At 38.9% G+C, this 26,125-nt stretch overlaps 1 protein-coding gene across 1 annotated transcript; it reads right to left on the bottom strand.

The window, feature by feature from the left end:
• On the bottom strand, nt 1–14,048 carry LOC139950610 (flavin-containing monooxygenase 3-like). Its single transcript, XM_071949368.1, has 9 exons — nt 13,968–14,048; nt 10,356–10,474; nt 7,765–8,223; nt 7,076–7,249; nt 6,111–6,196; nt 5,552–5,741; nt 4,971–5,215; nt 4,342–4,440; nt 1–3,111 (listed from the first exon to the last, which is right to left on the bottom strand). The coding sequence occupies exons 2-9, from the start codon at nt 10,459–10,461 to the stop codon at nt 2,878–2,880; spliced, it is 1,593 nt and encodes a 530-aa protein (XP_071805469.1). The 5' UTR covers nt 10,462–10,474; nt 13,968–14,048; the 3' UTR covers nt 1–2,877.
• Between the last annotated feature and the right edge of the window lie 12,077 nt (nt 14,049–26,125).

The raw sequence follows: 26,125 nt of genomic DNA on the forward strand, positions 1-26,125 counted from the left end.
TAAAACAAAGTCACCTTGATATTTTAATGCTATCAAAGGCTATCTGTACATATATATTAATATCTTTATTTTTTAAATAGAAAATAAAACCATTTACAGATGATCATTGACCAATGCCCGGTGCATAGTTCCTGCGAACGCGAATTTTGACGTCACAGCCCAGTTTTCTCAGCGAATGTTTCGCAGGGGTTGAACACATTTCAACTGATGCGAATTTTTAGTCATAGTTCGTATCGCATTCGAGAAGGAAGTATGCACCTGGCTTTACAGTGTCAAACTTAAAGGAACACGTTGCCTTGGATGGGTCGAGTTGGTCTTTGAAAAGCGTTTGTTATAATATGCATATGGGTAGAAAGATGCTGTAAAAGTAGAATACAATGATCCACACAAACATGCCTCGAAATTGCACGGTTTTCCTTAAACCTCGTCGACTAACACGGTCGGCCATTTATGGGAGTCAAATTTTTGACTCCCATAAATGGCCGACCGTGTTAGTTCGCACAGTAAAAGGAAAACCACGCAATTTCGAGGCAAACTTGTGTGGATCATTGTATTCTACTTTTAAATGATCTTTCCAACCATATGCATTTTATAACAAACGGTTACAAACGCTTTTTTATAGACCAACTCGTCCGATCCAAGGCAACGTGTTCCTTTAATGTCATGTAATCTATACGTTAAAGGCAGTGGACACTATTTGTAATTACTCAAAATAATTATTAGCATAAACCTTACTTGGTTATGAGTAATGGGGAGCTGTTGATAGTATAAAACATTGTGAGAAGCGGCTCCATCTGAAGTAACGTAATTTTCGAGAAATAAGTAATTTCCCACGAGTTTGATTTCGAGACCTCAGATTTAGAATTTAAGGTCTCGAAATCAAGCATCTGAAAGCACACAACTTCGTGTGACAAGGGTGTTTTTTATTTCGTTCATATCTCGCAACTTCGACGACCAATTGAGCTCAAATGTTAACATCAGGTTTATTATTTTGTGCATATACCAAGTGAGAAGACTGGTCTTTGACAATTACCAATTATAGTGTCTAATGTCTTGAAGTGGAATGTTTTAATTGTTAATATGATATAAATGTGTATAAACAATATATAAAACAAAAATACCTAATTGGTATCTGGACCAAATTTCTTAGAGCTGCTTAGCACAAAAATAGCTAAGGAACTTTAAGCTTAACAGAATAAGGTTACCAGCCAAAGTACCGTGTAACATGTACAATTTATGACTGGTATCCTGCTCACGCTGCTAAGCAGGGCGTTTTAAATAGGGTCCTGCTTTTTACAAGTTGGTGGGGCAATAGGTCAACAAATTACAGTGGTTCATTCGCTTTGATCACCCCTTGCCATCTGGGCCCCAATCGAGATAACTTGAGGACAAAAGTAGATAAGCACAACAAAATAATGTTTACCAAACAAAATACCATGTCACATCTAAAACTTGTGACTGGTATCCTGCATATTGTGCTAAGCAGGACATTTTTAAGCGGTGTTTTCTTAAGCAGCTCTATGAAATTTTGCCCTGGTAGTGAAACCTTCTTTTTAGGATGAGCTTCAATGTTTGATTCCCTTTTACCACTAGTTTCCAAAATATAGAGTCCTTATGAAAATTTGAAAACATTAATAAATCAATAAATACAAGTCTCTATAAAACGGTGAAAAAATACATTGTGTTTGATACCAGTCTATAGTTTTTTTTATGTCAAAAAATATTTAAAAAAAAAGGTTGATGACGCCATGCTATGTTGAAATCATGACAGCAAAATGCAAAATTTGCCTGCCAGAAGGGCTATCAAATGTACAAAGGCACCCTCTTTCTAAAACAGAGGATATATATTGGTCTACAGTTTCACCATAAAATATTGTAGTTTGAAAATACAATGCAAAACGCGAATACAAAAATTGAGTTAGAAAGTAAAATCTATAATTAAAAATTGAAAAAATGCATTTTGCTTTTCTCGTGAAATAATGGCAGTGACTAAATCTCTTTTGTATTTTTATTTGTCAAAAATAATCTCTAGAGTAAAGATACAAAATATTACCTGGTTTAAATGCAGGCATGAAATTTGGTCCTTTGTAAAAAAAAAGTAGGAAACCAGGGCTGACCTATATACATATACACACGGTGTAGTCTTTATTTACATTTCAGGATAGTAATTTAAAGGAACACGTTGCCTTGGATCGGTCGAGTTGGTCTTTGAAAATCGTTCTGTAACCGTTTGTTGTAAAATGTATACGGTTAGAAAGATATTGTAAAAGTAGAATACAATGATCTACACAAATATGCATCGAAATTGCGTGGTTTTCTTTTTACCCTGTCGACTAACACGGTCGGCCATTTATGGGAGTCAAAATTTTGACTCCCATAAATGGCCGACCATGATAGTTCGCCACGTCAAAGGAAAACCGTGCAGTTTCGAGTGATACTTGTGTGGATCATTATATTCTACTTTTAAAACATCTTTCTAACCATATGCATTTCATAACAAACGGTTTCAAACGCCTCATAGACCAACTCGTCCGATCCAAGGCAACGTGTTCCTTTAATCATAATGTTTCAGACTTTTCCAAAGAGCAAAACAAAGATCGGAAATCAGACTTAAGTAGGAAAAATATCATGCCTGAAAAAGATTCTGCAAAGGTTTTCGGTGTTTTTTTGTGGGTTGAAAACTGATTGGTTTGAATGTATGTGCTCAAATTATGCTCATTAATAGTCCAACACAAGCAAAAGCGTAGCAACAAATACTAACAACGATACGAGATAGGACAAGGTTTAAAATGATTCTATAAAAGGTTTTGGGTACTTTTTGTGAGTTGAAAATGGTCAGTTTGAAAGGGTGTGTTCAAAAACCATAACACAGTTCTTTTAGTTCAACACAAGCAAAAGCGTAGCGACTAATACCATCAAAGATACGAGCGCTCCGAAGAATTGCCCTCCAGACGTCACCGCGCTCTTTTGCTTGCGCTGCTTCACGGGTACCCGCGTCTGTGTTGCGTGTATGATGCTATCCCATGATTCTTCGACAGCTTTCTTGGCACCGCTCCAAGAATGTGGGCCACAAAGGCGATAGGTTGCTGGGTAGCAGGGTCCGAAAAGCACCTATAAAAAAAGGGGTAAAAGTTGTTGAAATCTTTTAAAAAGGGGATAAGAGATGTTAAAATCTAAAAATAACAAACCTGCGAAAATTTGAACTCAATAAATGGTCGTCGAAGTTGCAAGGTAATAATGAAAGAAAAATAACCCTTGTCACAAGAAGTTGTGTGCGTTTAGATGGTTGATTTCGAGACCTCAAGTTCTAATCGAAATCAAATTCGTGATAATTTACTTTTTTTTCTCAAAAACTACGTTACTTCAGAGGGAGCCATTTCTCACAATGTTTAAGACTATCAACCGCTCTCCATTGCTCGCTACCAAGTAAGGTTTTATGCTTAGAATTATTGTGAGTAATTACCAATAGTGCCCAGTGCATTTAAACAAAATATATTTCCATTTACAACAAATGCTTTTAACAATCAAAGTTCCCAATGCGATGGCAAAGTATCCCTTTATCAGAGAGAGTGTTTCCGAAACGAAGTTTTCGAGAGGAAGTTACTACTAAGGCCTTATCGTGGAGGACGTTGCGCTACTACTAAATGGCCATATATCTTCATACAGGAAAGGTAAACGGAACACACAAAAAATCCATATACACTCCCACTGTGGAAAGCTGAAGTGATAGGGAACTTCCAGGTTTGTCATGGCCAAACTATACGTTGTTCAAGCACAGGATCGCGTGGTGCTATAACTCCGACTTGGGATATAAACATAGGCTATGTCTAAGACAACTTTTACAGGCCAAACTTGGAGCAACCAACTGCAGCGCATACATGACCACTTTGGTAGCACAGGAGTAATTGTTTTTCAAAACAGTGTCTTACAATCCCCAAGACAAGCATGTTAAAATTCAAACGTGTATGCCTTTTCTTCTTGGATAATGCCTGAAACTGGTTGCCTGTAGGTTTTATCGTGTGACATGGGCCTTGGAACATCAATCAAGTGACCAATTATATTGTGTGGTGTGGTGGCTTAAAGTTCGGTTCATAGTTCGTGCGAATTCATTCACAACTTTTGTATGTCACATGGTTGTTTTCGCAGCAAATGTTTCTCAATTCAACTGATACGAATTATTCGTTGCGACTAATTTTGTGACGTCAAAATTCGTATCGCATTTTGCATTCGCAGGAAGTATGAACGGGGCTTAATTTGAAGTTAATAAAAGTTAGTTGTAAGAAGGTTGAACATTATTTGAATGTGTCCAAATTCTGAACTAATAAAGAAGTTTTTGTTTACCTGGAACGCAAGCCTTGGATTGGTCAGAAAGAGTTTAGTGAACTTTGGTTTTGCGCCCATCAGATCGGCCAGGTGATCTTGATAAGGTATAGGCGGGAACTGAAATAGAAGAAAGAAAACAAATCGTCATGAATTTTATGTCATGGATGTGCAGAACTTATTTTTCAAAATAATAATAAATAACAAGTTTATTTATTGACACACTATGTAATCTGACGTTTATAGTACATTGAAGTACAGTACAGAGTCTAATACTTTGCAACTTGATGGGGATGAGACATTTTGTGAAAAATTTTGTGAAAAAAAGAAGCACTCCTTTTGGTCGAAATTATGATGTAAAGGAAACTGTACAATTAGAAGAAAAAATATAAACAGCTGTCTCGAAGTTAGCCTGAACATCTGACGTCACACTTCAAGGCTCGTGAATTACGCCAGAGGAGATCTGCTGATGGCAAACGTACATAATCACCTTTGGCCTCACGTTATTTCACATGGCTTTCATTGTTCTGGCGATTCGTAGTTAAATCCGACGTACATGTGAAAACATATAAAGCCAATACATGTCTTGATTCTTGGGATAAAGACAGGGGACCAGTCTATCTCGAGGTCCGCATGACATAAATACTTACAAAAAGTCTGTGTTTTCCAAATGTTTGGAAGAGGACATCCCTTCTCCTTATGACGTCATCCATCATCGTCTGCTCATCGGGCATGCGCACTTTCCCTTTGAATACCTGAGCAGCCAATCTGGTTTGGAGTTCGAAGACAGGGGGCTGTCCCCCAAGCGTTGTTACGCAACCAATCACAGCGAGGGTCTGGTGACGTAGTTTTGGCGGGAAAACGTGCAGGTACAAGTCCAAATCGGCAAAGTTGTCTGTGGGGTTTCAGAAGGAATGAATTAACGATCATTAGAATTACCCTTTTTTGGATCTAATAAAGATTATTTTAATTGAATTGAACTTCCCAGCTTCCATGATTTGTAAGCTTAATAAGAGTTTTACTGAAGCAAGTTTTGCTAAAAAAATGTTTAAGGACTGCTTAACAAAAGGGGATAAAGCCAGAAATTTCCTTGGCGGGATCTATCTCAAACCCCACCTTGTCTTTTTATTCGGGATCGTTCTGAAACCACATATAGAATTGGAACGATCTCAAACCCCAACATTTTATATTCGGGATCGATCTCAAACATCACCTCGATCTCAAACCTCACCTTGTATAATCGACCTGTCAATGAAGTCGTAGCCAAGCTCGTACCCAGTGGCGAACATAACGGCATCAACGTTATCAACCTTGACCCCATCGACAAACTCCACGCCGTTCTTTGTAAATCGTTTGACCCCGGGTCTGCACTGGATCGCACCGCACATAATTCGGTCTCCAATTTCATCGTTTATCATGACCTACATATACAGTAAATAAAGACATTAGTGGTACACGAACTACTTGTTCTAAAAAAAAAAAAAATGATCTGGGTACACGATTACTTTGCAAGTATGGAATAGCCCAGAAGGAATAGCGAGCGGTCAACGAACTGTTAAGCTGGCGACGCAATGAAATATTTAGACTCTCGATCTGGACCAAAATCCGGCCGATTGCTGCAAAGATACTGCCATAAAAATAGGTCATGATTACGTACATTTATGAGTCACTGCAACAAAATGCCTATTAGCAAATATTTTTGATGAAAGATCGGTTGTGACCCAATCTTTATAGTTGCCGAAGGAATGGTCAAGTGTCAAAGGCAGATTTTCTCCAAAGTGTTTGTTTACCTCACTGTTCAGGAGACCAGCTTCTGCAGACAGGCCGAGTTTACTATGGTTGAAATTCACGTTGGCTTTGGACTCGGCAATCTTACCTGCAATACAACAATTTAAAAAAAAACTATTAAATTATTGATATATGTATTCCAGGCCAATTTAAAAAAAGTATCTTTTAATTTTGCCATTCGGCTCATTAAATTTTGTTTTGCTCCAGTAAAAAAGGTGTTACAGTTAAATTTAATTCACTCATCAAATAATTACGACTCAAATTAATCAGGTCGCAAATATTAAATTTCGCAAAATCCATCCACAGGAGGCTGGTCAACCATGTAACTTCAACAGTGGTGTAAAAAGGCAGTAGAAATCCAACTTCAGATTACTGAAAATGTTGTCTAAAATGATTATACAAATAATAGAATGACCGAAACGCACATCTTCGATGACCACTTGAGTCCAAATGTTCACAGGTTTGTTACTCCTTGCGTACATCGGGATACACAAAGTGAGAATACAGTTCTTTGACAATATTACAAAAGGTGTTACAACTTCAGTGCCTCAAAGGCAGTGGACACTATGGTAATTACTAAAAATAATTATTAGCGTAAAACCTTTCTTGGTTACGAGTAATGGGGAGAGGTTGATGGAGAAACTTGTGAGAAACTGTTCCCTCTGAAGTGCCATAGTTTTCGAGAAAGAAGTAATTTTCCACGAATTTGATTTCGAAACCTCAAGTTTAGAACTTGAGGTCTCGAAATTAACTATCTAAACGCACACAACTTCGTGTGACAAGGAACTTTTCTTTCATTATTATCTCACAAGTTCGATGACCGATTGAGCTCAAATTTTCACAGGTTTGTTATTTTATACATATGTTGAGATACACCAATTGTGAAGGCTAGTCTTTGACAATTACCAATAGTGTCCACTGTCTTTAAAACAAAAAATGTGATTCTTTTATGATTTATCAAACCTACCAACTAAGGCAGTTGGAGCAAACTGTATGATTCTTTTGTTGACTGTCATATCAACGGGAACACCGTCCGAAGACATGCGTTTGACGACCCAGCAACCGTGCCTCATCGTCAGGTGGACCTGGTGGGCACATCGGCTCAAATCAACGGCGACATCACCGGCTGAGTTCGACGAACCTGGGGAAAAAGCAGAAGACATGTCAGCTGGATGATTTTGATAGAAAAAAGGGACTCTGTGAAATTACTTGATACCTTTCTTTCTTATGGCTTTTATTTATAAAAAAGAAGAAAAAGATTTGGGTAAAAATAGTGGTGGGCCCTCCTATACCTACTTTAGTATGATGATAAGTGGGTATTAAACTCGTTTCAACTATTAGGCACAATTCAGAAAGCTTAAATCCCCACAAAATTTTGATATGGCTTCTTAATACAATCTATATCCAAGAAAAAAAATGAAGGTCTGAAACGAACCAGATAATTTAGGTCAGATTTAGAGGTCTCCAACAGTAGTCTTCAATGGCTTTTTCTGGCATAAACAAACAACCTTTACTTTGGAATGAAATTGACGATCTTGCCCATTACATTTCTGATTCTTGCTTTTTTTAACAAAATTTCTTACTGCTTAATAACCTGTTTATTTTGCAACATACACAAATAAGAGTGTTTAGTCTGTCAACGTTATTTACACTTACCCATAACAACTACTGTTTTCCCGGCGAAAGAGTCGGGCTTTCTGAATTCATTTGTGTGTATTTTCTGTCCCTCAAATTCATCAAGTCCCGGATACTCTGGCACGAAAGGCTTCTTGTACATTCCAGAGCAGACGAAAACTGCATCAAAAACTACCGCCTTTTCCTCACAGCCGTCCATGCGCGTGCGCACCAGCCACTGTCCCGTAGTCTCAAAATCAGCCGTCGGCTCGACCCGGAGTACGGACGTGTTGTACTGGATATACTTCTCGAGGTCGAAGTGGGCTGCGTAGTCTTGCATGTATTTGAGGATGTGTTTGGGACGTGGGTACGGTGGTGCATTCTTGGGGAAGGGATAGTCGCTTAGAGCCATCATGACCTTGCTGGAGTTCGTGATCAGTGAGTCATATATAGCTGACCCTTGACCCGGACGGAGGCCTTCTTGGTAAACCCAAACACCTCCTGGAATATAAATGTATGGTATTAGTATTCATGCACTTTCGAAAAACAGATCATAATGATATCCGGGTGCGGTCTCAATTTGACTGCACTTCCTCTCTCCATTGTTTTAGATTGTTTATTCACCCAAGGTCATGAGGGTCGGGCGTGCTGTTAAGACTCCCCATTCTTCTCAAAATTAATACCGTTCTCGAGCTGCCTCCCATCATTTCCACTGTGTGTGCTATGGATTGTTTCAAAATGCGTATAAAATAATGTTCACCCACATCTTGAAATATCATATGTACTACGAACATGTTCTTTTAGCATGGTTTATGTTGGAAAGCGCCAAGAACCACCCATAATAATATTTTAATACTTTTAAAGAGCACATTACCAAAAGAGTGGTAAAGAGTGACTCTTTTTTAAATCACTGCGTACTCTCTCAACTTTTACCAAAAAAAAAAAAAAAAAAAATCGTTTTCAATACCAACACTAAGATGTGCAATTTGTGTATGTGTGGAAATAATAACGGCTTTTTTCCCCGTCTTGCACCTGTTTTGTCCTGTATTTTAATGTCTGTCTGGTTTTTTTTTGTCTGTATGATCATAGGCTGGGGAACAAAAAGCTGTGCTTCTACTACCCGGGCATAGATGTTGCATTTTCTTGATTCACTTTATTATTCTCTTTTATATTCACCAATTTTGACCATAAGTTACTCTGTATTATACATTATTTGCAACATTGAATAAACGTATCTAGCTATTACTGAAGTTGAAACTAAAATTCTGGCCAAACTTTACGTCACATAAGTGAATGACAATTCATCAGGCCTAACAAGTGTTGCTCCATGATGGTATTGGCAGAAGGGCCCTAGCCTAGCCCTATATAGGACTCTTTCTCTGTACACAGGAACAGAGTCCTAAGTATTGAGGTCCGTTTCTGGGGCGGAAAAATTTCACAGCTTCATAACTTAAATCTTACCTGCAACAAGCCATTAATTTCAACAGATTCACATTCCATGACGGCATACATTTTTCTGCGGTGGGTTTTGGTCCTCATATTTTCCTCACAAATCCGTCATTTTTGTGAAATAATGCAGCTTCCAACGTTAAAAAATTCCCGTTTCGATCGTTTTCTCACAGTGTTGTCTGTTGTCGTGCGTACGCGTATACATTCGCGTGCAAGACGCATGATGCAAGCTTAGACGCATGAATTCTTGGTCACCGTATCTTGACTGCACACAGCGTTAACAACACAATTCAAAAATGTGCGCGTCGCGCGTCTTGCGTACAAACGGCAGACTGTGAGAGTACGGACAAAAATGGGTATTCCTTAACGTTGGGAGCTGCATTATTTCATGAAAATGACGGATTTGTGAAGAATATATGACGATCAAAACCCACCGCAGAAAAACACATGCTGCAATGGAATGTGAACCTGTTGAAATTGGTGCTTTCTTGCAGGTAAGATTTGAGTTATGAAGCTGTGAAAATTTTCCGCCCCAGAAATTTACCCTGATGTCCAGGACGTCACTGTAGTACAAAACGAAAGTGTAAGGCCGCCAGGGCTAGGCCCTAGCCCTACAAGTGCGTTCACATATGGCTCCATGCTTTAAAGGCAGTGGACACTATTGGTAATTACTCAAAATTATTATTATCATAAAACCTTTCTTACGAGTAATGGGGAGAGGTTGATAGTATAAAAGATTGTGCGAAACAGCTCCCTCTGAAGTGACATAGTTTTTGAGAAAGAAGTAATTTTCCACAAATTTGATTTCGAGACCTCAAGTTTAGAATTTGAGGTCTCGAAATCAAGCATCTGAAAGCACACAACTTCGTGTGACCATGGTGCGACAAGGGTGTTTTTTCTTTCGTTAATATCTCGCAACTTCGACGACCGATTAAGCTCAACTTTTCACAGGTTTGTTATTGTATGCATATGTTGAGATACACCAACTCTGAAGACTAGTTTTTGACAATTACCAATAGTGTCCACTGTCTTTAAGATTGTCCATCCTTTTTGAAGCGGGACCCAAAAGTGGTGTAGTAGAATCTTTGAGCATGAAACGACAAACCAAACAAAGTAATCAACGCGCGTAACAAACTGGGGTAGGCCTAAACATCATTTTTGTTCTCGGCTTCTAATTGACTTACCGAGTTGGTCGTATCTTTCGAAGCAATGGGGTTCAATTCCTTCTTCTAGGCATGCCTTAATGGACAGCAAGCCGCTGAAACCACCTCCGATTATTGCAGCTTTCATTTTGGAAAATTTTCTGGAATTAATCAGAGAGAAAAAACATTTTACGTGACCGTCACACGTTCATGAAGATGAGATAGTGAATCAGGCATGTATGCTTTGTTTTTGAAAGGGCAAGGGCACCAAGGCATTTTCTCCTTGGTTAATGGCACCCTATGGGGAAAATGTAAATTTCTACTGAAGCTATTCAAGGGCACCAAGGCAATGACCAGGGGGCATGGATCGGTGCCTCCGTAAAGTATCAGGCATAAAGTTATTTTAAAGGGACCGGTTAAAAATGAAAACAATCTTATTCCCTGCATGCAATTGGGGCTGCTGTCTGCAAACACCGTTACATAAATTAAGAAATTACCATAGTGTTAACAACATTGTAATTTATTTATTTATTATGCGCAAGTTACACAAACAAATATGTACAGAGGCGCATTACAATAGTAAAAACATACAGATGTCCTACAAGTCAACCACATCGTATACGTGTAAACTGTCAGCTCCATATCCTGAGATATCCATGTAAATCAGGACAAGTTTGTCACTACACGACAGGCGAGAAAGCTCTCTCTGAAACAAACAGATGAATTTGTGACACGACTATCTTATGGGTACAACCAGGGCCCAGTTTCATAGAGCTGCTTAACGGTAAGCAATTTTTTTTGCTTAACGTAGCAAAAATAATTGCTTAAAACCATTCGGATTCCATGCTAAACGTACACGAGCTTAAGCACGTAAACAATGCGCGCGGAGATTTTAGATCGTTTGCTTAAGCAGAACAGAAGAAGGCAGTGTATTTTGCACTGTGTGCATGGCCTAGGGCTGCTTAACGGTAAGCAAATATGTTGGCTTAACGTAGCAACAAAAATTGCTTAAGCGTAAACCTATTTCACCAGCGGTTGCTAGCTTATAAGCACGTAAACAAACTGCGCGCGCCACATTTTAGATCGTTTGCTTAAGCGAAAATGAAGAAGGGGTCGTATGAATAAAAAGTAGTACTTACTTTTACTAGAAAATTTCAAGTATTTACTACCATCCATATGAATAAAAGGAAGTAAAAACTGTTACTTAAAAGTATTTACTAAAATGCTAAAAGTATCTACTTTTACCAAAAAGTAAATTCTTTTAATTTTAGCACTTACTTACTTCCATATGAATAAAACGGAGAATATACTACAAAAAGCAAGTAAATACTAGTGATTTTTCAAGGTAGCTCCAGAGCTACCTTGGGCACAGAAGTAAAAGGCTCGTCCGAAGAAATGACAGTGTTTATGAATGTTCCTCACAGGATAAATGTTTTAGTCCAAAGAAAAGACATCACTGAAATATTAAATAGACACATACACAGTGTTTCACAACCGAAACAATACACACAAACTCAAACTGCTTTTAATCAAACTTGTTTATATATGCTGAGGATAAAATAAAACCGTTTGTAAAAAAAACCGTTTTGTATCATTACAGTAAGCTTTTTACAAAGATATAAAGAATTTGTTCAACTCAGAAATGAATGCCTCGATCATTAAGGCTTATTGTTCATAAAATCAGAAGAAGTAATTTTTTAAACAATTAAATGCATTTCAATAGAATGTTGTTCGTGTTATTATTAAAACTTTTAAGTTTAAGTTTAAATAGCTATGCTCATATCCAGCTCTCATCTTCTCTATACAGCGCTGTCATGCTCCACTCCAAGTTTCAAAAGCTTAACAAAAATAGTTTTTATTCTGTGTGTCCAGATGAGTCGTCTTCATCAAAATGTTGTCAGAATAAAAACCTCATGGCTGACTTGAAGATTTTTATGTTTCTGTTAAACCAAATGCTGCTTTGGCTGTGTGTGTGAGTGCGTACGTAGACGTGAATGGAAGTTGTTATACAAAGGAAACCTTTTGTTAAGAGCCATTCAGCCATGGTATATCAGAAGTATTTACTCCAAAGCATTAAGTGAATACTTTGCAGTAAAAGAATAGGTTTATTCATATGGAATTTAGAAGATGCTTTTACTGAATGCTTCTACTTGGAAGTTTATGCTTTTACTTTTTGCTAGTACTTGTCAGTAAATACTACTTTTTATTCATACGACCCAATGTGCTGACAAAATGGCGGGCGAAATAAATGCGGAGTGCACTCGAGTGGCGATAAAAAAAAATCATCACATTCTGTGTCTGATATGTATTATTTGTAATGGTTCAAAGTGCCCCTCGAAAGGTTTACACACTAACTTGAAAGTAAACAAGAAGATAATACATTGTACAGCATGATTCTGAAGCAATAGACACTCGTTTATTCGCAATCACCGCTGTGCCGGCACAATAACATCGTTTGCAATGAGTGTTGCACTATGCGCTGTGTGAATAGGGTGCTTAAGCAAAATAGAGGCTTTAAGGACCCTTTTTGTTTGCTTACCCATGTAAGCCAAAAACCTTGCTTAAGCAAGGATATGAAATGAACAATTTGCTAGGTGCGCCCGTTATAAGCACAAAATCGACCGTTACGGGATGCAGCTCTTTGAAACTGGGCCCGGCGCTTAAACAGGGTGCTTAAGCAATGGGGCTTGAAGGACCCTTTTTGCTTGCTTGCCTCGCCGTTTAAAGCAAAAAAACCTTGCTTAAGCAAGGCTATGAAATGAAAAACTTGCTAGGTGCACCCGTTAAGCACAAAATCGACCGTTAAGCAGCTCTATGAAATTGGGCCCTGGTAGGGATGGATGGTGGAGGACTACAACCAACATGGTACACACAACAATGAAGGAATATATAGCTTCTTCCTGGGTGCACTGTATGGAGGGAGGAAGATAGTACAACCATGGTACAACGGATAAATGTCAACGGTGAACCAACCGCCACCAAATACCAAAGGTCACAGCAAGGACAGTAATGCCATGGTTGGTAAGGTCTCTCTCTTTGAAACTGTACATGATGTGTGCAAAATTCCACTTACGCCTATATCTTAACCTTATGGCAAAATCCCACCACCTTTTGCCACCCCCTCCTTGTGCACCAGCAACACACACGCCAACATCAACTTATAATTACCGACTTTCTTTTTTCAGAATGAAATTAACAATAGTTCTTCTCATCAGACAATAACAAATTAGATTTTTAGTTTTAGACATTAAAGGAACACGTTGCCTTGGATCGGACGAGTTGGTCTATAAAGAAGCGTTTGTAACCGTTTGTTATAAAATGCATATAGTTGGAAAGATAATTTAAAAGTAGAATACAATTATCCACACAAGTTTGCCTCGAAAATGCGTGGTTTTCCTTTTACTGTGCGAACGAACACGGTCGGCCATTTATGGGAGTCAAAAATTTGACTCCCATAAATGGTCGACCGTGTTAGCCGACGAGGTAAAAGGAAAACCGTGCAATTTCGAGGCATGTTTATGTGGATCATTGTATTCTACTTTTACAGCATCTTTCTACCTATATGCATATTATAACAAACGCTTTTCAATGACCAACTCGACCGATCCAAGGCAACGTGTTCCTTTAAAATAAAGTCTAAAATGTGTAACTCACCTTCTTTACGTGGTCTCAACGTGACGAGGCAGACGGGCTTATTCTTTCTTCCAACGAGTCTTCTTGCCTATTAAATACCCCAAATTCGTAAGCCCTTCCTCCATGATTGTAGCCATTGTACAGTCACTAATTTGCATATTCATGAGACTAACCGTTTTTAGCCACGCCTACCACTAAGTCCTAAAAAGGGGAAACACCAACGACGTAATCTGGTTAGCTTTATATCCGGTTCCAAGCAGCGCTTTTCCCACTAAAGCCGTCACCAGATACCACGAGAACGGCAGAGAAGCCTACGCACATGTACCTACGCACATGTCCGGCCTTCAAACGATAACGGATTTGGGGGTTTAGCGAGGTCACATTCCTTTAGCGACAAGGCAAAAACAATCAAACCAAACGGCGTCTTGGTTTTTCACGTGATTAACTCGACACCTCTGGCTGGTTTAATAATAAGGAAGACTTTGAAATGCGTCAACGACAATAAACGATTGGCTATAGTATACGGAAGCCCAGTAGTGACATATTAAATCTCTATGGTGCCACTTGCTTTTCAGTTGGTTAATATCCGGGTGATTTTGATCGTGTATCTCTATGGTATAAAGGACAATTATTATACGATTTGCTACGGAAGTCCATTGGTGCCATGTTGCGTTTCTCTTTCACCACAGTGGTAGTGTTTCTCTTTCACCTATGCCCAATCTCCTCAAGCTGTTAAGGAGAGAATATTGATTTTGCTTAGCACAAACTGAGTGGGGCACCAGTCAAAACAGTGTAAGCTTAATGTGATTTCGGCTGCGGTATCCTGTTTCTGTTGTGTTGAAGCAAAGTTTTCTGTGATTAATAGCACTATTGTGTTTCCATTCCGCAAATGGGCCCGGTTGCTTGCCGCCACTTAATAACTGTGTGTCTTTCTTATCTTCCCGTCCAGGGAACTCAACAAACTCACTTCAAGCTGCCAACAACCACTCTCTTTCAAAAAAAAAGGTTTATTCATCAAATCTTAAACCACTATGCTTAAGCTATTGTTATTATTTTTATTATTAAGTGTTATTTATACAGGGTAGCCCCATCAGTGTAAAACACTGTTCTCCCTGGGGTCCTGTAGACAAGCAATACACAGAACAAGAGATAAACAATATTAATTTTTGGTTTTTACCCATATACACCGATGTGTAGAGATAAACAAATAAACATGTACAAAGAACAAACTCCACAAAAGCAACAACAGCACTCTATGACTTAGCAGCTAAAATTTTAGTACAATTAATTAGCCAAGTTTGAGCGAGATGAATGTTATATTAATCTTTTTTTTTTGGTCAAAATTTTCATTACTCAAAGAGACACAGCTGATTGTCAAACTGTTGTCAGTTATACAGTGACGGGACACTGTAGATTTTAGTTATTGGCCTAAAAAATGTCAGACGACATAAAGACCAGGGGTCGATTTCACAAAAAGTTAGGACTAGTCCTAACTTAGGACTAGTCCTAGGAGATATACAATTTGCATGGATAGTCCTAAGTTAGGACGAGTAACCGGTCCTAACTCGAGATAAGACTAGTCCTAACTCTTTGTGAAATCCACCCCTGGCCTGATAAGTATTCACAGACAGAGGCAACGAAGGCAATTGCCTCCATGCCCCCCGGTCATTGCCTTGATGCCCTTAAAATGATCCAGTAGAAATTGAGTTTCCTCAGGGTGCCCTTGGTTCCCTTCCCCTTTCAAAAACGAAGCATACGGGCCCGATGCATCAATTTATTATATATAATTTTACATAAAAATAAAAAAAAATCTAAATGAAATACTAGACTGAGTAGATATTATTAATTGAGCTACAATTTTACATTCCAAGACCCTAATTTTTAACATAAAGCTAGCAAAAAAAAAAAAATAACGCATCTGTTGTAAAAGCACCTATAATTTTAAAATTGTTACTCGTATTCCAAAAATGAAAATACCAGGAGACGGACAATTTAACTACGGTGATTTTGACACCTTGTTTGTAACAATCGGTCGAGTGTTGTTGTCGCGGTACGTGCTTACAGGTGAAAGGTGCCCATTTCCATTGCTGCAGTAACTCCTATTGACATGATCGTCTCTCCTCTGATTAAGTGTGCAGCTAATAGCGGGAATTTTCAAAAGCGGTTCTTGTCAATAGGAGACAATTACCAATAGTGTCCACTGTCTTTAAAGGCAGTGGACACTATTGGTAATTACTCAAAATAATTATTAGCATAAAACCTTTCTTGGTGACCAGTAATGGGGAGAGGTTGATGGTATAAAACATTGTGAGAAACAGCTCACTCTGAAGTGCCATATTTTTTGAGAAAGAAGTAATTTTCCACGAATTTGATTTCGAGACCTCAGGTTTAGAACTTGAGGTCTCGAAATCAACCATCTAAACGCACACAACTTCGTGTGACAAGGGTGTTTTTTCTTTCTTTATTATCTCGCAACTTCGATGACCGATTGCGCTCAAATTTTCACAGGTTAGTTATTTCTTGCATATGTTGAGATACACCAACTGTGAAGGCTAGTCTTTGACAATTACCAATAGTGTCCACTGCCTTTAACTATCATACTATTTGTTTTGTCATCACAAAACAATGTCAGCTTATCACAATTTAATTATCTATACCGGGTTGTCATAAAAAGGCCATCTAGTGACATTACGTCATCACAGGGCAACATGGGCATATGTTTATCTTAAAAAAATTCAATTCAATAAGTGCGCGCTTTAATATTGTGTCCCACAGCAGAATGTGGTGCGCGAACAGATGTTTTAACGAGATTTAAAATCTATATACTAAACTTAAAGTCACCTGGAAATGGAATTTTTTTTTCTTTCAAACATAAGAGTATATGCTTAAGAACAATAAAGCAATTTTTTTAGTAATTGTTTGTCACGATTTATATGTTAAAAAAAATATATAAAGTTGTTTGGGGGGCTGACTCCGCCTACCCCTTTTGTGACGTCAATCGAGGCAGACTTTGCCTGCAATGCGTATAGTAAACACACGTGCAAAGTACATGTATGTCCAAGTCGTGAGTTGGTACATTTCAAAAAGTGTTTTTCTGCATTCAGCAGCAATACACCTGGTCGGCATTGCCGGGGTCTACTCTTAAATTTGAAAATAACATAAGAACTGATTTTGTAAACCTTAGTTAACTGTTTATTCACATTCCACTCATCAAAACACATATATTAGTGACAAAAGCTTTATTTTAAAAAAATACCACTTCCAGGTGACTTTAAAAGCAAAACTTCCTGCAGGCTAGGCCTGGATTTTCATCTCTGAAAGGGTAAGGACGTTTTCGTCTCGAGTCACGATACCCTTGGCACGCTTTCAATTTCGAACACACTCAGCTGTTAATGACATAATTATTTGTTTGTTTGACCCGTGTTAAAAAGTACACGGTCTGGCCAGCTGGAAGGTCTACACCAAGATTTATCTGTACCACAATGCACAACCACAAACACTCCCACAGGGCCGATTTCATAGCGCTACTTAGCGGCCGAGTTTGTGCTTACTGTGCGATTTCTATTTCATATCACTGCTAACCGCACACGAAAAGGCATGCTAACCTTCCGGTTCTTACCGCACGAAAATAAATGACGTCACAATGCAAATCCACGGTAAACACGCAAAATGGCAGCCCAATTTTTCTGCTAATCTGTGAAACAAACTAAAGCTTAAGCAAATTTTTCTGCTACAGTAAGCATGCAAATTTGCTACACCTTTAAAGCAGCGCTATGAAATTGGGCCCAGATGTTACGAAATTTAAAATCTATATATTAAAGGCAGAGGATACTATTGGTAATTACTCAAACAAATTATAAGCATAAAACCTTTCTTGGTGACGAGTAATGGGGAGAGGTTGACGGTTTAAAATATTGTTAGAAACGGCTCCCTCTGAAGTGCCATAGTTTTCGAGAAAGAAGTAATTTTCCACAAATTTGATTTCGACCTCAAGTTTAGAACTTGAGGTCTCGAAATCAACCATCTAAACGCACACAACTTCGTGTTTTTTCTTTCATTATTATCTCGCAAGTTTGATGACCGATTGAGCTCAAATTTTCACAGGTTTGTTATTTTATGCATATGTTGAGATATAACAACTGTGAAGGCTAGTCTTTGACAATTACCAATAGTGTCCACTGCCTCTAAAAGCAGAACCTTCTGCAGGCCTGGATTTTCATCTTTGAAAGCGCAAGGTCGGTTTCATTCTAAAAAAGGGCACTTCTCATTGGAAAATCTTAAAAACAATGGACAACTTTTTGAAGAGGCACCAAGAGTACGAGCAACGGAGTCCGTGATGGTGGTAACAACTTGGTAAAAGAGGAAACACTTTCACAAGAAAGAGAAACGCAACTTGGCACACATGAGCTTCCTTAACTTGCTACTCGGGGAACGTGTCACGAGACCTTTTGCACGCTTTCGAATATGACTAGGGATCGTTCCCGAGACCTATTTTCTTTTGACCCCGCGTGAAAACGTATCAAGGCTATTTGCACGCTTTAAAACCCAGCTGTTGTTGGCTCGTTCCCCAGACACATTTTCATCCGGTAGACCGCTTACATCGGTACCAACGTGACATAGTAATACCAATGTGTCAACCGCGAACACGATGCACATGATTCCCAACAATCACATAGAGCTGCTTAGCGGCCGATTTTGTGCTTACTGTTCAATTTACATTTCATAGCTCTGCTTATATACCGTACGTAAGCACACGAGAAGACGTGTTCACTTTCCGGTGCTTACTGCCCGAAATTAAATGACGTCACAATGCAAATCAATGAAGAACGCACAATATGGCCCCCTTTATTCATCTGCTAACCTGTGAAATACGCTTATTGCCCGTTAGCAAATTTGAAGAAGCACAACCATCCTCTGGCAGCCCACAAGGCTGGGTTTCCCGTGGGGAAATACGTCTTTCCTTCGGAGGCCTTCCTCCATGCTGAAACGAGACACCCTGAAACGTGACACTCTGACCCAATTTCATAGAGCTGTTTCGCAAAAAAATTGCTTAGCATGAAATGTTTGCCTTGAAAACAAAAGGATTACCAACCAAATCTCCACTTGATTTTCAAAAAAAGCAAACAACAGCTGAATACCAGTAACAAGCAATATGCAACAAATGGAAATGTGGTTGGTAATCCTGTTTTTATCAAGGAAGACATTTCATGCTAAGCAAATGTTTGTGCTTAGCAGCTCTATGAAATTGGGCCCTGCTTGGCCAGCGCTAAGGAACTATACGCTCCTGGGCCTAATTTCATAGAGCTGCTTAGCGGCCGATTTTTTTGCTTAGTGTGCGATTTCTATTTCATAGCGCTGCTAACCGTAAGCACACGAAAAGGCATGCTAACCTTCCGGTGCTTACCGCACGAAAAAAAATGACGTCACAATGCAAATCCACGGTAAACACGCAATATGTCCGCCCAATGTTTCAGCTAACCTGTGAAATAAGCTAAGGCTTAAGCAAAATTCTCTGCTACAGTAAGCACGCAAATATGCTAACCGTTAAGCAGCGCTATGAAATTGGGCCCTGGCGTTCAGGGCCCAATTTACATTGCATGCTGAGCACACCAATTAGCATGGCATGAAACGTCTTCTTTGATGGATAAAAACAGGATTATCAACCAAATGTCCACTTGATTTTCAAAATAGAATGTGCAAGTCTCGCGAGAAATTGAACTTCTTGGACCATTGTGGTCCCAACCTAATGGAGTTTTACGTTGGGGAGATTTTGTTCTGTCAATAATTTTAGTTTAACATACGTTATGACCCTAAAAAGTGAATATGTTCTTGGGAATGTAAAAATAAGTGATTAAAAACAGAAAAGTAAAATCAATTCAACAAATTAACGAAGAAAACTAAAGAAAAAAACTTGACCTCCAGTTTCCGGTTTACTCTAAACAATTAAGAATATTACCCAATTGACGTTCACATTATCGCTGAAACTATGTGATGATTGCACCAATTGGACGTGATTTACAAACGGGGTTTATTAGAAAAACCATCAAGGCCGATGTCGAACAGCGATCCTCGTCCCGATAAATGTATAGTTTTTACGTTAATTTAAACAAAACAATTATTGTGTACACGAATTAAAATAATAATTATACAAAAAGTACGTTAAAAATAATAATCTTTAAGAATTTGTTAACAAATAACAATTTCAATACAATTTGGTTTTGTACAAAAATTAAGTTCTCGTTTTCGCAACGTGCGAGACTTGCACAGTCTATAAGCAAACAACAGCTGAATATCAGTAACAAGCAATATGCAACAAATGGACATTTTTGTTGGTAATCCTATTTTTATTAAGGGAGAAATTTCATGCTAAAAATGTTTGTGCTTAGCAGCTCTATGAAATTGAGTCACTGGGCAGGCTCGAGCTTCTAACATGGCGCTCGACTTGATGATGAAGAAAGAACATTTTTCTTTCCCTTTTTTTTTGGGGGGGGGGGAAACAACCTTGGTCTAAGTACAGAATATGACATTAAGGGTTTAAAAGTTTGAAATTGGGTTGAAATTAAAGTAAACAATACTTATGGGTTTGTAAACAATACAAATTATGGGTTTGAACCAACGACCTCCGGATTAGCGTGCCGGTTAGGGCTTTAGCACGCTACATCAGTGTCACGTTTGCCACGCTACATCAGTGGCACGTTTGCCACGTAGAAGAACAGGTGTTGCCATACTGCCTATTTTGCCAGGAGCAATGAAGTTAACAAAAATAACAACAAGATTGGTATGTACCAGCCTTCGATCTAAAGTGAGGAGGGGGCGTGGGCAGCAGTTCTGAATGGGGGAGGGCTGCACTAGAGAGCCCCCATGGTGGCACATTTGCCACGTAGAAGAACAGGTGTTGCCATACTGCATGTTGTGCCTGGAGCAATGAAGAAAACAAAAATAACAAGATTGGGGTGGGGGGTGCTTTACCAATTAAACTATGTTGCAACAAAGTGCACTAATCCTAGGCCCACGCGGTCAATAACTTTTTAATCGATAGACCAATTTTTATTGTAGTTATCAGGCTACGCATGTGTTTTAAATACTACCAGCAGCTCCGATCTTACGTACCAGCCTTCGATCTAAAGTGAGGAGGGGGCGTGGGCAGCAGTTCTGAATGGGGGAGGGCTGCACTAGAGAGCCTCCAACCGTGGAAGTAGCTACCTCTATGCTCTAACGTACCTCTGTAAGATACACTTTTACAACCTCGTACACCAAGCTATAACAGGCGAGTCTATTGTTTTATGGAGGAGGGGGATGAACCATGATAAGAAATAACTCTTAAAAAGGCTGTTTATAGAACCTTCATCAAAGCTCTAAGGTCACAGCTATAGGGCAGCTTTACACTCGTTCTTCATGGACTCAGGTTTTTGCAGGATTGACAAATTTCTGTCCTGAGATATTTTTGGTAGAATTACACAAAAGGCGTGTATATAGGCATCGCCATGTAAACTTAGGTATTTGCAGAAAATAAATTGTATATATGGCCCAGTTTATTGACTACACTAGTGAGAAATATCTCCTTATAAGGTACCACAGCAACAAGTACGTCATCAGATGCAAATAAAGATACCAACATAAAACAAATAACTGACAGCCATCTTTTCGTTGAAAAATCACAACCGTATTTGCTTATCAGCCTGCAACAGGTGACTCACAGCATCATAGAGCGGTCAATGGTTACCACTGGCACCGAGCTAGCTCCGTACGGTCCCTCGACATCCGGGTACGAGGTCTCACCAAACCTTCAGTAGATAACGAACCGGATAAAGTGGACAGACAGCACTTCGCCTATAATTGTAAGGTATAAGATTGATAAGAACTTGAAAATATCTCGAGGGGAATTTTTCGAATTCCCCAATGAAAACGTTATCTTAAATACTGTCAAAGGGTTTTTTAGGGGTTTTCTATTGCATACAAAAGTATCAATTCGCCCTTGTACTCAAGGCCGTTTTCCAAACCACGGCAGGCCGCTTCGGCTTTGGATCATTCGGCTTCTCGTCTGACGTTCTCTCGTCTGACGTTCTCTCGTCTGAAGCCCTGAGCACGTATACGCAAAGCACGCGCACAATTGTCAAAACAACCGCGGGGCCAAGCTAGCCTGAGTCGAATCTGGAGCCGAAGCCATGGTTTCCAAAAGGGCCTTCCCTGTGTATCATTCCGGTAAATTTGTCCTCTTCATTTTAGTTAAAAAACTTTTAAAAAAATACACGTAGACACCAAAGTAAAGACTTTTAGACGTCTTACTTGAATCCCGATTTTTTGGTGTACTCTCTAAGGAAACCGGACAAGAAAAAGAGAAACAAAACAGAAGATTGAGGGATGAACAAAGAACAGGGGCATTTCTTCTCAATTCAATTCAAATATTTGAGTGAGAAATTACCTCTTTCTCAAAAACTACGTTATCGTCACAATGTTTTCAACAGCTCTCCATTTAATACTCGTTCCCAAGTTTAATATGCTAACAGTTATTTTTTTAGTAGTTACCAACCCTAATTAAAGCCCCTCGTGTGTGGAAAGCCCCAACATTACAGTGTCTATCACAAACTGCGACATATTGCGTGCGCAGGGTTAAAGTGTCAATAGAGCAAGGTCAAATTCAGTCTTGAGATAATTCATTTTCCAACCAACAATGTGACGTGTGTGAGAAAGCATAGACTTCCTGCGGAGAAGATTTGCACAAAGCCCAATGGAATAAAAGAAATGCGTCCAGGGCTTGTTTATAAATTCATCTGGTCGTAAAACTGACCGCGGTAACACACATGGAACCATGTTCGACTATGAGTCCTTCTCTTCCTTATAAAACATAGTAGGAAGAATCTCATGAACGGGTAAATGATAGTCTCTTTATAGTCCCTTCACACAAGAGCCACTTGAGCAAGGGTCCCTTAGCTACATAATTAGCATGTACCTTTTAAGTTCGACTATAGTTGTAACTCCTTCTCTTCCTTATAAAGCATAGTAGGAAGAATCTCATGTACGTGTAAATGTATATAGTCTCTTTATAGTCCCTTCACACAAGAGCCATTTTAACACAAGAGCTACATAATTAGCATGTACCTCGTGTGAAAGGACAAAAACTTGTGTACTATCCAAGAATTGTCTTGTAAAATCTTGTTAAACAAGTGCTACATTATTTTGGCAACCATGCTAAAATAAGCAAGGGACCACTGTTAAAATTGCTGTTGTGCGAATAACACTTATTTCCGAGTAATTTCGATGAAATTCCGACTATTTTATTCCATCACAGCTTGCAGACCGAATACTACTTCACATGGAAATATACAAGACAGATAGTTAAAGGAACGCGTTGCCTTGGATCGGTCGAGTTGGTCTTTGAAAAGCGTTTGTAACCGTGTTTTTTATAAAATGCATTTGGGTAGAAAGATGTTGTAAAAGTAGAATACAATGATCCACACAAACATGCCTCTAAATTGCACGGTTTTCCTTTTACCTCGTCGACTAGAACACGGTCGGCCATTTATGGGAGTCAAATTTTTGACTCCCATAAATGGCCGACCGTGTTAGTTCGCACAGTAAAAGGAAAACCACGCAATTTCGAGGTAAACTTGTGTGGATCATTGTATTCTACTTTTAAAACATCTTTCCAACAATATGCATTTTATAAAAAAGGGTTACAAACGCTTTTTATAGACCAACTCGTCCGATCCAAGGCAACGTGTTCCTTTAACCATGGAGGTAGACAGAGTACGTTTTGTTTATTGTAAAAGACACTGGACACTAGTGGTAATTGTCAAAGACCAGTCTTCTCACTTGGTGTATGTCATCTGCATATACTAACACTAACCTGTGAAAAATTGAGCTCATTTGGTCGTCGAGGTTGCGAGTAGTAATGAAAGAAAAAACACTCTTATCACACGAAGTTGTCTCGAAATCAAATTCGTGGAAAATAATACTTCTTTTCTCGAAAACTACGTTACTTCATTGGGAGCCGATTCTCACAATGTTTTATACTATCAACCTCTCCCCATCACTCGTTATGGTGTATCCCAACATAAAATAACAAACCTCTGACATTTTTGGCTTAATTGGTCATCGAAGTGGCTAAACTAATGAAAGAAAAAAAAAACAAGCTTTTTCAATAATGTGTCCGATGACGTCATCTTTCAAATTCGCTGCAAAAAGAATTTCAACTAAATTCTAGTTATTTACCATATTCATTTATTTAAATTTGTTTGATAAGGAATTGTCCAGGGAATATACAGAACAGGACGTCTAAATTACTACAGATTGATATACAATAAACACAAGATTGAATTACACACAATATCTAATGTTATTAAACATTAAGGGAAGCAGATGACACACTTTTTACTTTTTACATTTGTTGGGGTGAGGGTTGGAGGTTGGGTTCCGGGTGTCCACTTTGATGCGGTTAGAAATGACCTTGCCAGTGCTATCATAGAGAGTATTCCTGGTGGAAGTAGGGCCATTTGCATGGGGGGGGGGGGGTGGGGGTGGAGGCCGTGTGTTGGGTTGCTTATCATGTTAGCAAAGCCTCTTTGCTTTATCATGTCTGGACGTAATCCGCTTGTTATCGATCAAGGGACTGGATTCGAAAGGTGTAGGCCTACATTACATCAATGTTTAAACAATCTGTGTACTATACAAACATTATGTGACAATTGTCCAATATCTCTCAATATAAAACGTAGTGTGTTAGCAAAAAAAAACGGGGAAAAAAACCGAAAAAAACCAAAACGGTGTAATTGATCTACCAGTCACTGCGGAGGATGGGAGACCTCTCAAAAACTGGGTCATATACAGGCGCGGATCCAAGGGGGGAGGGGGCAGGGGGCACGTGCCCGCCGGGAAAAAAACGAAAACAAACTTTTACTGCATTATTTGTATTACTTTTAAGTGTTTAGATGAAGGTAAAGGGTCAAAGAAATGTCTCTGCGAAGGCCTTAGATTGCACCAGAGAGCATCTACGACATACAATTTTTCCCGGGGCCCTAAAGGGGGCCCCGGACCCCACGCCGTAATGGCGTCGCGCTTCGCAACTTCAGATTTGTTAATGCCTCTACCCTATAGACGATGTGACCCATGTTGACATTAAAAACGCCCTCTGCCAAAACACAAAGGTTTTGCCCCCGTATGCGCGCGGATCATATTATGGTTTTCCTGTGATGTGAGAGGAAACATCGTCTATAATTTCTTCCGACTAGAACCCTGCTTGCAACATACGATTATCGGGCGGATCTGGGTTAGCTGCCCACTTATATTCATGGAATTTGCCGCCCATCAGATAACAAATTTTAACCCACACCTGTGACGTCATGCTATTGTTAAATCGCTCCATTATTTTGCACGAATGGCGCGATGGGTACATCTATTCACCCATTGTGCATAAAAGAGTTAGGGAACAAAGTAAATCAAGTCAATGACGCCATGGACCATATATTATTTTGTTTTAATGGTTTTTAACACAGGTTAATAGAGCTACACATGTATTGCAAAATGATCGTTGACACACAAGTGAACAGCTATATTATTAAATTATTATTTAGCTGAGATGTTAAAAAATAATTATAGAACTACAACAGTAATTTAAGCAGGTCTTAAAGTCAGATAAATCAATTTCATTTTAACCAGTATTTTTGTTTTTTGTTTTTATTAATTCAAAATGCTTAATTTATCATACACAAACATGGTAAGTGAGTAAAGTCCCTAAAATTTAAGATTGCAAAGATACTTTTTTCAATATCATCATAAAATAACAGGAATTCAACTGAAATTGTTGATCATAAAGGTAGCTTAAATTTGTTTATTAAAAACAAATCTGAAACTACAGGCTTGTACGCGGGTAGGTCACTTCTTTTATCTTCACCTTTGGGGTTTTTTGTAGACCGAGAAAGTCGGCTACAACATCATCTGATAGTCTGTTTCTATCACTAACTTGTATAAATTTACTTAAAGTCAAGAAACAAAATCACTTATCTGCCGCCACTTTCGCTCCCGATCTATGATGCCACTATCGAAGGAAGAGCATATTTCCTAAATGTTGGTCTTCGTCCATTGTTCACACACCACCAGTGGTGTTCCCTGGAGTGAACAAGCTTACGTAATACATACAAACAATTGACTTAAAAGTTAAACAATATCGCGCCATTCGTGCG

This window comes from Asterias amurensis, chromosome 18 (assembly GCF_032118995.1).
Source record: "Asterias amurensis chromosome 18, ASM3211899v1".
NCBI lineage: Eukaryota > Metazoa > Echinodermata > Asteroidea > Forcipulatida > Asteriidae > Asterias > Asterias amurensis.

Excerpts from the sequence above, each read along its gene's own strand:
- LOC139950610 (XM_071949368.1), bottom strand. The coding sequence starts at position 10,461 with ATGAAAGCTGCAATAATCGGAGGTGGTTTCAGCGGCTTGCTGTCCATT. Across the intron at positions 7,250-7,764 it reads GAAAACAGTAGTTGTTATGG|GTTCGTCGAACTCAGCCGGT; the intron begins GTAAGTGTAAAT and ends CTTTTTCCCCAG. Across the intron at positions 5,216-5,551 it reads TGACAGGTCGATTATACAAG|ACAACTTTGCCGATTTGGAC; the intron begins GTGAGGTTTGAG and ends GAAACCCCACAG.